The following is an 11,916-nucleotide window of genomic DNA, read 5'->3' on the forward strand; positions in this document are numbered from 1 at the left end:
AGGCGCCAAACTGTTTATCCATAGAACGGTACAGTTGAATTTATACGTGATTTATAGACAAGTGAATCAATTTGACCCTAAAATGATAAATAAATTACACAAAATATAAGACTTAGTGTTGAAATCGAGATAAGATAGTAGAGATCTTGAGCCCGGGAATAGAGCTTCCGGAAGCAGTAAGAGCAATATAAATATGCAAGAAAATAAAATTCTATTTAGCTTTGAACAAAGTATATTGTATGCTTGTCAGAAAATTCGTCTATCTTACCATGATGGTTGAGCTCGCTATCTATAGTTGCACCTAGGGAACAAGGTCCTAGGATCAAGCATATCTTAAATGACAATTATGGGCCATTGGAGAATGTGTAACGGTAGGCAGTGAATGCCATATTATCTCTAACGTACCATGCACTTAATGTTGTGGAATATTCTTTATTAAATGCTACCGAGCGGCAGACATTTATTTTGCCTTTATGAATATCATTCTCTCCGATAACAAGTGAAATTATTGCCTTTGGGCCCGACTGTCTTCTGTCTTCGGCTCCACGTGTCGCTTTCTCATGCGATCGTTAAATATGAACATATTTTACCCCATACAGACATCACATTAGCTCTATCCCTCCGGAAACCCACACACAAAAAAAAATCAACTTCGGACCAAAGAAAGTTATTGAATGCCATAATGAAAATTAACCCTTGTCCGTGCATATATACACGATCAGGCTATTTAAAAAGTAATTACACGTAACTTTATTTAACAAACCTTAACTAATAACCTACAATATAGGGTAAGTGAACTGCTATATAACATGTTAAATTACACTGCATGACCTTTTTACATTCCCAGCATATATACTTAAATCTTTAATAGAATACCAAGTAATAATTTCATGCTCTGAAAGATAAGGGTGGTCTGAAATCTCTCGTCAGCCATGGTTAGGCTCCTGCATGCGTAAGATGGTGAATTGGAGGGTTTCGTGGAAACTTCACTTTGGTAGGACAAACAACACTGCTTCCCTCTATTTCTGGTATGGAAATTTGGTTCCTAGATGGTGGAGTAGTGCAAAAAAGGGGCTTTCTTTTCTCTCCCTTTGCATGTATACGACAAAACTAATAGGCTTTACAGATTTTGGATGGGTGTGAAATGTAGACGTAATTCTTAAGAAACAAACACTAGTACTATCTTTAACAAGATTTTGGTACATTGAGTTTGACTCTACAATTGGTGCAGGGTATGAAAACTTACCATTTTCTGTTGAGTTTGGAAGTTATATGTCCTCCTAAATGGTTGCATTTTCCGCTATTAATTACCCCATCAGTTCCTTTTTTCAGGGTTTGGAACAAAAAACTTATTCAGTAGTAGTAGCTCAATTATTTGAGTAAATTATTCTTATATCTTCCTTAGATGAATAACTAATGGCTATGAATAACGAATGCTATATGTATCTTCTCATGATAGTAAATGTGAGATATTGGAAAAAAATAATAACTAATTTAATATCTTTGTGGTTTTTTAAATGCACAACTATTTTCGGCCAAATTTTTTGAGTTAAAGAAAAGGCAGTCCGTGCAAGAAAAATATTGCGTTCACCCAAGGTCCAAGGAAGGGTCACGTACACTTTTAAAATGACAGATAAAAAAGATTAAATAATTCCTAATGCAATAAAATCTTCACTAGATTCCAACTACACTTAGAAATATGAAAATGATAGTATATCTTTCTTCAACAGTAGAAAACACGTAAATGTCCATATCAGACGCATAGGGAAAGAGTGAACTATTTACTGCTCTTTCAAATTATATAAAACGCAGGCAAAAAAGAAGATATTCGAGCATGCAATCTTGAGATTTACTTTTCAATTCCTCTGCTCTTTCCCTGCAGGTTCTTGAAAGTGGAAGCTAGAAGCAGGCAAACCTCAGAGGAAACGGAGGAAGCTATATATATATCTACGTACGTACTAGACCTTGCTCTTTCCCTGCAGGTTCTTGAATTTGATCGAGATGGTTTTCAACATGGCTAATGAGGAGGTAAAACAGAGAGTGAAGGCGTTGCTCATAACGGCAGTTTGGATAATATGCTGGGGATTATTCACTATAAGTGATGTAGGCAATGCAGAAAGGCTTCTGAAAACTGAAGAGCCAACTTACGTTGTAGAGAAAGAGATGAGACAAGGTTTTGCATTACGGCTTCTGCGTTTCCTGTGGAATGGCAAGTCCACTTATGAGCACGTCTGGCCGGTATATATGAATACTATCTCATAGCTCTTTAATTTGTAACAAACATATTATCATGTAAAGTAAACATACAGAATGCTCGCTCGCTAACCATTATATATATATATATATATATATATATATATATATATATATATATATATATATTATGGACTATGTTTTTCTTTGGGAGCAGGAGATGAAGTTTGGATGGAAAATAATAGTAGGATCGATTGTCGGGTTTTTTGGTGCAGCCTTGGGAAGCGTTGGTGGGGTTGGAGGCGGCGGAATCTTTGTTCCAATGCTAACCCTTATTATTGGCTTCGACCCAAAGTCATCTACAGCTATTTCCAAATGTATGTAGTATTTGCTACTTTGTCTTTTAAATATATATATATGTATGTATACTCTATATATTAAACTACTTATTTGTTTATTGAAGGCATGATAATGGGAGCAGCTGGATCAACTGTGTACTACAACATGAGGCTGAGGCACCCATCTCTAGACATGCCCATAATAGACTATGATTTGGCCTTGCTCTTACAACCTATGCTTATGCTTGGTATTAGCATTGGGGTCGCTTTCAATGTCATCTTTGCTGATTGGATGGTCACTGTTCTTCTTATCATTCTCTTTGTTGGTAATTAATCTCGATCTTCTTGCTATGTACATTAATTTATTCCATCGAGTTATACTTTTATACATCACACACTATCATGTCATGACTTAAAATGATACTACTTAGTATATATATGTTATCCATAGGAGAGGAAATTAACTAGTAGTAGCAACTTAAAAAACAAGGCCGGAAACTTAGCTTGTTACGTGTTTAGTACAACAGGTTCAAGCGATTGTCAGTGTGTTAAATTTATTCTATTGGTCTAGCTTTTTCAAAATCCTTAACTAGTATATATGTAAATGTTGTAGGTACCTCGTCAAAGGCATTGTTCAAGGGAATTGAGACATGGAAGAAGGAAACATTAATGAAAAAGGTGAGTTTTACACTTGATCACAATAAAGCTCTTCTTAATTTCTCTGTTTTAATTTCTTTTTAACTTTCACGTAATCCTACAATGTAACCCCAGGAAGCAGCCAAGCAGTTGGAGTCAGAGTTCAAGCCAAGTGGTGAGTTTTAATTGGCATTTTCAACATTGTTGAGTAGTTTTGCATTAACAAGAGTGCAAAGTGTGAACAAACAGCAACACAACTGGAGATCGATCTTAAAAGAAGTGAAAGCAGCATTTATAAGTCATAAATATATAGGATAAAAATAGAGCAGCAGAGACCATGTACAAAACGTAGGACTTAATTTGATGTTTACATCTCAATATATGTATGCTATATATAGTAACCGTATCCTGAATAATATATACTACAAGCTAAGGGAAATTCAGTGCAAAATAAGCCAGACATGTATGTATATTCAAGGTTATTCATCTGATAAAATGCAGAGTCCGAAGGCGAATACAGGCCACTTCCCACTGGTCCATTAGCTAATGTAGATGACACTGTAAGTACATGCTCCATCTGTTGATATCTAAACCGATCTTCTTTTTAACAACTTCACGTGCATATTAATGGAGTACATGTTTTTTTAATTAAACGTATAGGTTCCCATGCTTCGCAATGTTTACTGGAAAGAACTGGGACTTCTAATGTTTGTGTGGGTAGCTTTCCTTGCAATTCAAATTGTGAAGGTTAGCTTTTTTATGATAAATTTCAACCTGATCGAGCAGTAGACTCTGTATTCTCTCAACACATACTCATAATTTTTGCTTGCAGACCTACACCGTGACATGCTCCATCGAGTACTGGATTTTAAACTTCTTGCAGGTAAATTAGCAGGCAGAAAGGATTTAACTTATATACATAGGTAACTTAGTCTTATTTTCTAACTAATCCGGCTTTTCTATATGTTAGATACCTGTTGCTGTTTCTGTATCACTTTATGAAGCAGTATGTCTGTACAAGGGTACAAGGGTGATTGCATCGAAAGGAAAGGAAATAACAAGTTGGAAGCCCCATCTGCTCTTCTTTTACTGTTGTTGTGGCATAGTTGCTGGTATTGTTGGAGGTTTGCTTGGTCTAGGAGGTGGCTTTATCCTAGGACCTCTTTTCCTAGAACTCGGAATTCCTCCTCAGGTAAACATCTTGCTGTATAATATAAATATAATACCTCGATCTGCGCAAGTAAAGCCTCAATATGCAATTTTATCGGATATTATTGCCATGATCTCATATAAATCAGTATCTGCTACTGATGCGAGGTAATGATCTAGAGTTCGTGAATGAGTGTATTCTTATTATATGTATACACTTAAATACATCCTGCACAGTTTCTCTAAATCTGCCTATTTCTAGTCACAAATAAATTAAATGAAGTGATTTATTGCATATGAAAAAACTCTGTTTAATGTGTTTAATTTCTTATAGTTGATGAAGGATAAATTGTTTGACAAAGTGAGGGTAATTTGCAGGTAGCAAGTGCAACATCAACCTTTTCAATGACATTCTCATCCTCCATGTCAGTTGTGCAATATTACCTTTTGAAGCGTTTCCCTGTCCCATACGGTAATTAGCAACAAAGACAAAATTAACAATTTTAATTAATCGCTTTAGATAATCTTGACTGTTTATATTTCAAAAAATGTGCAGCTGCTTATTTCGTTTCTGTGGCAACAATTGCTGCACTTGTTGGTCAGCACGTTGTTAGAAGAGTAATTGCTCTACTTGGAAGGGCCTCTATTATCATTTTCATACTGGCTATGACAATATTTGTCAGTGCTATCAGCTTAGGTATATATATATACTCATTTTTCATTCTTATTGTTAAAATGACTAATATTTCTGCCCATTTCTTCTTTTCTGTTTTCTTGACCATGAAAAGCGACGTGCTTGATAATTTTGCAGGTGGTGTGGGGATAGCAAATATGATTGAGAAGCTGGAGAACAAAGATTATATGGGATTTGACAACCTCTGTTACCAATCCTAGGCTTGCTTTGGTCTCGAGGATTTTATGACTGCAACGTCTACAATATGTAATAAGTCACATTTCAATTATTTTATCTATTCGTTTTCAAGGAGAAATCATAATTTGGATCCATCTCTGTTTTATTCATGTCCACGTTTCTTGTACTTCGAGTGTTTTGATATATTCACAATAGACTAGAAACAATGTTTCCTTTCACTAAGAACAAAAGTTTTATTGGAGTCGTATTCTAGTGGTATCCTATTAAGGGCTAAGCAATAGAGGTTTAAATTTAACTCAGTTTAAATAAGTATATATATTTTTTCTTTTGGTTGCCACTTATTAGTTCGTAATTGTTTGATCAAAAAAAGTGTTAAACCTTTTAGTTAAACTAATTAATTATGAGATACATGATGAAAGATAAATCTTAGCCCAACATAATTAACTCTAAATCCAAACATATTGAATGTTACAATCGAAGGAGGCCAAGTTTATATAAGATTCCTTAAGATGATTGACAGATATCAAATGTAAATAATAAGCTTACATCTTTGATATGTTTGTACCGTACTTGTAAGATCAAAGAAGGAAAAGAGGGAAAGTTGTTGATAACTAAGAGATCTATCTTTGTTGATTCAACAATGATGATTACAAAAAGTTGTAGCCGAAATCTGGGTTGTTGGTTTGTTGTTGGGGATCTCCTCTTGTTCTCATCTTTGATACGTTGCTCCTCTCTTTTCTTGAATAGGATCCCCCTTTCTCTTGCATTTTCCCCTCATATATATATTATCAACCTTTACCTTTATCCAACGGTCTCTACCCAACGGACCCTCTCATGACTACACTCTTCCTTACTTGCCCGAGTAGTACGACGTATGTGCTGTCGTACAGGCCTTCTGACGGCTCGATCTCGACAGTGGCCGAGATGTTCGCCGCTGTTACGCCTCGTGGGTACGACTACGGCTTGGTCAACCCCTTATCGTTCCTTTTAAGGACAATCATCTTGTGGTCAGATTTTGACCTATACAATTAGTCCCTCCGCCCGTCGGGGTCGCCTTTTGGCAAGCTCGATGGGCGGATTCTGTTGATTCAAAAGTTAGGAGAAATTTGAACATTATGCGCGGAATGCGATCCTTAAGGCGAGGTGGCGAGGTGACGCTTCAGGGATTTCATTGGACCATTACGTCAATTCAGAGTTGGATCGTCGCATCGATTTAGGGTACCATGAATACCCATTATGCATCATTATAGCGCACGTTTCCCAGGCATCATATTGTTTCCCGTGCCCTTTCAGTTTTTTGATTGGCGGCTCTTGGGTGGGTTTCCCGCTCAGGACATTTATGTTCCTATAAATAAGGGGAATCCCTTATTTGATTGTTATGTTTTTCAATTTACCTGAGAAAGAACTTTGCAAACTTCCTCATCCTCTGGTCTTTCATACTTCTGCTTTCGATAGAATTTGAAGTGGCCACTATCTCTTTTCCCGCACTGTTCTTGCTTACTTCGATCAAGAGAGACAAATGGCCATCACTTCTTCCCAATCCGATAGAGTTGTTGGTGCTCTGGTGCCGGAAAGCGACGCATCCCTACTCGAAGAGGGAGTGGAGGTGGTGGAAGATGAGGGATTTCCAACAGTGGATGAGATAGTTCCTCGTCCGGAGAAGGCGAGGACTGATTTTTATAGCCCTTCAGGAAGTGATCCAGAGCCCGTTCCTTCCACTATGGATGAGGCAGCGACCGGGGCGCTCAAAACTAAGTGGTGAATTCTTGTTAATGTCAAAATGGTGCTGGTGGGGAAGGATATTGTGCATCTACACCACCTGGGTTATTGCACTTTTTACGCGTATCCCTTCGTTATTAGGTGCACGCTCCCCATTGCTTCTTTGGTGGTAGACTTCTGCCGTTTCTATGAAGTGTGCCCGACTCAACTCTCTCCATATGTGTACAAGCTCTTCCTTATGCTCATCAAGTACGCGGAACTAACCGGCCAAGGAATTTCCCTAGGGCACATGCTCCATATCTTTGCCCCTCATTTTCTTCGGGGTACGATGATCCATATGCGCCATCGAGGAACCAAGAGTTTGGTGGTAAAGATGGATGATAAGGTCAATCGATGCTTTTGGGAAAGCTACTTCTATGTGCGGATATAGCACCTTATGGCGAACTCGGTGGGGTTTCCAGAGACGTGGGATTTCACTCGTGAGTTTTCCTTTGTTTACTTTGTAATTTTTCTTAAGACGGTCGTCGGTCGCCTTTCTTTAGGAGACATCGTTGAGTATTTGTTTTGCCTTTGCAGCTGAGAGATTACCTCCTCCGCTGGTTGCTGATATCCGTGAGTGGGTGAGCGCGATTCTCCACTACACGGTGGGAATTCGTGAGTGGGCGCCCTTCCATGAGAAGTTTGGGCGCAAGCCTCTTACTAGTGAGTTGCCTTGTTGTAGCTTTAATCCGTTCCCTATTTTGTAGTTAGCTTTTCTTTTTTTTTTAGAACTTTGTTGTTGTGCAATCTAATTCCTTCTTACTGACAGGTCGGGGAGGAGTGAGGAGAACGAGGGCTCCTCCGCTCGCATTTCGTCAACCGACGCCCTCTACCCATCCTACGCCGAGGGCCACTGCCCGACCAGCACCAAGATCTACTGTCCAGCCTGTACCTGCAGCCGAAGTTGTGCGCTAGAAGGTTACTCATCCGGAGATTCCAACTCCCGCAGTCCGTTCCACGGGCGAATCCTCCTACTCAAGTAGTGGGGAGGCCCCACCGAAGAGACGGAGGGTGGTGTTGGAAGGAGTTTCCCCGGCTGAAACTTCTTCGAGGGGTGCCCTTACCCCGGCGGTGATCAAAGTTGGAGGTGGTGCCAACCCAGCCGTGGATACGACGCCCGTTGCGAGCGTGCAAAGGTTGATGTTGCAGAGAGACAGAGTTCCGAGGATACCGTTGCTATTTTAGAAGGCCCTTTGACATAGCGTCCGAACCGCGCCCCCTCTCCGGTCAGTGAGAGGGGGAAGGGCGTTGTGGTTGATGACTATGAATCTAAGTCCGACATTGATCTTGATGATATGAGGATGTTTGAGGAGGGCTTTACTCGGACCGTAGTATAAGCGGAAGGTCCTTCTCAAATACTCGAAATTCCATCCGAACTCAACCTTCTGCAGGATACGGTGGACTTTGTGCCACAGTTCGATCTTCTGTGCTCCACCGCCTAAAGTGGAGCTCTTCAGGATGTCAGCGACTCCGAGTTGTAACGCGGTGTGGCCGATCTGGGTCTGAGAGTGAGTTTCTCTTTGTTTCCTTTGCTTGGTGACCTTCGTTCATTCGTTTTTTTTATTTATATGACTAACTCCTTTCCTCCCTCCTTTCTTTTAGACCTACATGCTGGAGGTTGAGAATGCTCGTAGGGTCGAGATGCGTGCCGTGATTTTTCTAAAGATGGCCGAGAAGTATCGACGGTACCGTAACAGATGTCATGAGATGCACAAGTAGCTCAGAGCGGGTTCCAGTACCCAGTCTACCAGGAAGGAGTCGGAGAAAAGAGATGAGGACTTGATGCGGTCTATCCGCAGATGTAGTGAGCTTGAGGATCTGCTTCATGCCAAGAACGAGGAGATCGAGGTGGGCAAGGGAGTTGCCGCGGAGTGCACAAACCTTCAGGCGAAGGTGTTGTCTTTGCAAGCCGAACATGAGCAGAATGCTACCAGAGTTGAAGCTTTGAGCGCAAAATGGATGGGAAAATTGGCCGAGTTGGAGAAGAAAATGGCCGAGATGGAAAGCGCCGAAGATGCTCGGACATCGGCTTTGGCAAGATCGGTGGTGCTAGAGGACACTATCCGCATCCTTAAATCTGAGCAGGAATCTGAGAGAGCAATGGCCACGCTGAGGGAGGCGTGACTCGAGGAGCATATTGGTGAAATTGACCGGGAGGCGTCGAGCCTAGGAGACCAGGTCGTGGCACTCGAGGCCGAGAAGGCATAACTGTTGACCCAGATCGGATCTGCCTCAACTGCGGTCCCCCGCTGCTTGTATGAGTTATGGGTCCACACCAAGGCCTAGTGAGATATATATATATATATATAAGGGTTTGTGGGAGGCGGAGAGTATTTCAGAGGCCACCTTCGAAGATGCTCGGACGAAGGCACGCGAGGTTCGTACTGCCTATAGTTATGACCCTGCGATGCCAGAGGCTAGTGAGAGCGTTGATGTCGAGGATGGGCTCCTTTCTGATGATAGTGATGTTGGAGAGAACATCGGCGGGGATGACGCCGAGTGAAACTTTGATGTAACCTTTGTACATAGTTTTTTTGTCCTTTTGTTGTTTATTTTTGTCTCTTTTTTAGGGGGCCTATTTCGGCCTTTTGCAAGGTGTGGCTATTGTGCACATGTATTTAAATAAAACAGTTGATTTGCCTTTGTTTGTGTACCTTTTGATTTTCTTTTTCTATCCCTCGCATTTTTTATATTTCTCTTTTTGGCGTAGAGTCCCTGATCTTTCTAATTGGGAAACCGATCTTGCACTGATCGAGTAGGATCCTATCGTATGAGTTCGAATGAAGTCATTTTGGTTTTGCCTATTCGGGTGAGATTGACTTCTGGCTTGTCAATTCGGGCGGAATCAGTCTTGATTCAAATGAGGTCGAATTGAGACTCGCCATCTTGGGCGAAGTCAAGCTCTAACTTATATTTGAACGAGTTCGAACTTTTCTTTTATTTGACGGCGACCGGTGGCTGTAGGGATGTTGTTTCGAGCAAGGTCAAAATAGTAACCCATTATTATTCGAGCGAGGTCAAACCTTTTTAGGTGAAGGCCGATGGCCGTAGGGGTGTTATTTTGAGCAAGGTCGAAATAATAACCCATTGTAATCCAAGCAAGGACGAACCTTTTTAGGCCAAGGCCGACGACCGTAGGGGTGTTATTTTGAGCAGGGTCAAAATAATAACCCGTTGTAATTCGAGCAAGGTCAAATTCCTTTCTTGGTGAAGGCCGATGACCATAGGGATGTTATTTCGAGCAAGGTCGAAATAGTAACCTGTTGTAATTCGGGCGAGGTCGAACCTTTTTAGGCGAAGGCCGATGGCCATAGGGGTGTTATTTCGAGCAAGGTCAAACTAATAACTCGTTGTAATTCGAGTGAGGTCGAATTTCTTTCTTGGCGAAGGCCGATGGCTGTAGGGGTGGTATTTCGAGTAAGGTCGAAATTGTAACCCGTTGCAATTCGAGCAAGGTCGATCCTTTTTAGGCGAAGGCCGATGGTTGTATGGGTGTTATTTCGAGCAAGGTCAAAATAATAACCCGTTGTAATTCGAGCGAGGTCGAATTTCTTTCTTGGCGAAGGCCGATGGCCGTATGGGGCGTTGTTTCGAGCAAGATTGAAATAGTAACCCATTGTAATTCGAGTGAGGTCGAACCTTTTTAGGCAAAGGCCGATGGCCGTAGGAGTGTTATTTAGAGCAAGGTCAAAATAACAACCCGTTGTAATTCGAGCGAGGTCGATTTCTTTCTTGGCTAAGGCCGATGGCCGTAGGCATGTTATTTCAAGAAAGGTCAAAATAATAACCCGTTGTAATTCGAGCAAGGTCGAATTCCTTTCTTGGTGAAGGCCGATGGCCATAGGGTTGTTATTTCGAGCAAAGTTGACATAGTAACATGTTGTAATTCGAGCAAGGTTGAACCTTTTTAGGCTAATTGATTCATGTTTTACCCTCGTTGCCAATTAAACACTTATGTGCCTTAATTGAAGATATTGCCTCTTTATTGCCATGCTATCTTTTCCGTAATTACTTATCCTTAATTTAAGTTATTATTATCCTTTCTGTAATTGCTTATCCTTAATTGAAGTTATTATTATCCTTTCCGTAATTGCTTATCCTTAATTAAAGTTATTATTATTATTATTATTATTATTATTATTTTTGTAATTGCTTATCCTTAATTGAAGTCAATATTATCTTTTCAATAATTTTATATCCTTAACATAATTTATTAGTATCTTTTCCGTAATTGATCAACCTTAGCTTTCATTGGATAATACTATACGTTTCCTGGGTGAGTCCCAATTTGCTTAGTTTCGCTTTCATTGGAGAATATTGTACGTTTCCTGGGTGAGTCCCAGTTTGTTTAGTTTTGCTTTCATTGGAGAATACTATACGTTTCCTGTTTTGAACCAACAAGAGAGTGTGGTAAGTTAAAACTAAATGAAATCGCCTGTTACCTTGGATTGGCAAGTCGGCGAGAGGAGGAACGACACTGTGGAGTCGCTCGCTTTGCATCGTACTCGAATGATGGTTTTAGATTTGGCAGCCGTGTTCTGCTTCGTCGTTAACCGCGTCTGGAATTCGCGCGGATTAGACTTACTTCACCTATTGGGAGGTGGAGATGGAGTGCCCATCCGACCCCGTCCAATATGCACAAACAACAAGGGAAACATGTCATACTTTGTTAATAAATCATCCAGTACGTGTGGGTATGAAAATAGGGCAGGATATGCCTGATGTTCCGAAGGATCACACATTAGGTTATCGTCCTATCACAACCCCGGTTCGCCCTCCATGAACCATCATGACGACACCTAGTCTCTACGACTAGGTAAGCCTAAAACGTGGAAGATAAACCAATTTGCGGAATAATACAATTTAAAACAGAAATAATGTAATAAAACAGCGTTTTAAAAGTGTCGTTCGGCATACAAAATATAACTCTCAAATCCAATATATATATCTCTCCCAAAACCCGGAAACCCA

The 11,916-nt window shown here is 40.5% G+C and overlaps 1 protein-coding gene across 1 annotated transcript; it reads left to right on the forward strand.

The window, feature by feature from the left end:
* The first annotated feature begins 1,699 nt into the window (after positions 1–1,699).
* On the forward strand, positions 1,700–5,434 carry LOC107771675 (sulfite exporter TauE/SafE family protein 3-like). Its single transcript, XM_016591103.2, has 12 exons — positions 1,700–2,238; positions 2,411–2,570; positions 2,657–2,857; positions 3,145–3,209; positions 3,303–3,342; positions 3,669–3,727; positions 3,828–3,914; positions 4,000–4,050; positions 4,138–4,359; positions 4,695–4,788; positions 4,873–5,013; positions 5,128–5,434. Exons 1-12 carry the CDS (start codon positions 2,002–2,004, stop codon positions 5,208–5,210), a joined length of 1,440 nt encoding a protein of 479 aa, XP_016446589.1. The 5' UTR covers positions 1,700–2,001; the 3' UTR covers positions 5,211–5,434.
* The last annotated feature ends 6,482 nt before the right edge of the window (positions 5,435–11,916 follow it).

The sequence above is a fragment of the Nicotiana tabacum genome, chromosome 3, assembly GCF_000715075.1.
Source record: "Nicotiana tabacum cultivar K326 chromosome 3, ASM71507v2, whole genome shotgun sequence".
NCBI classification, from domain to species: Eukaryota; Viridiplantae; Streptophyta; class Magnoliopsida; order Solanales; family Solanaceae; genus Nicotiana; species Nicotiana tabacum.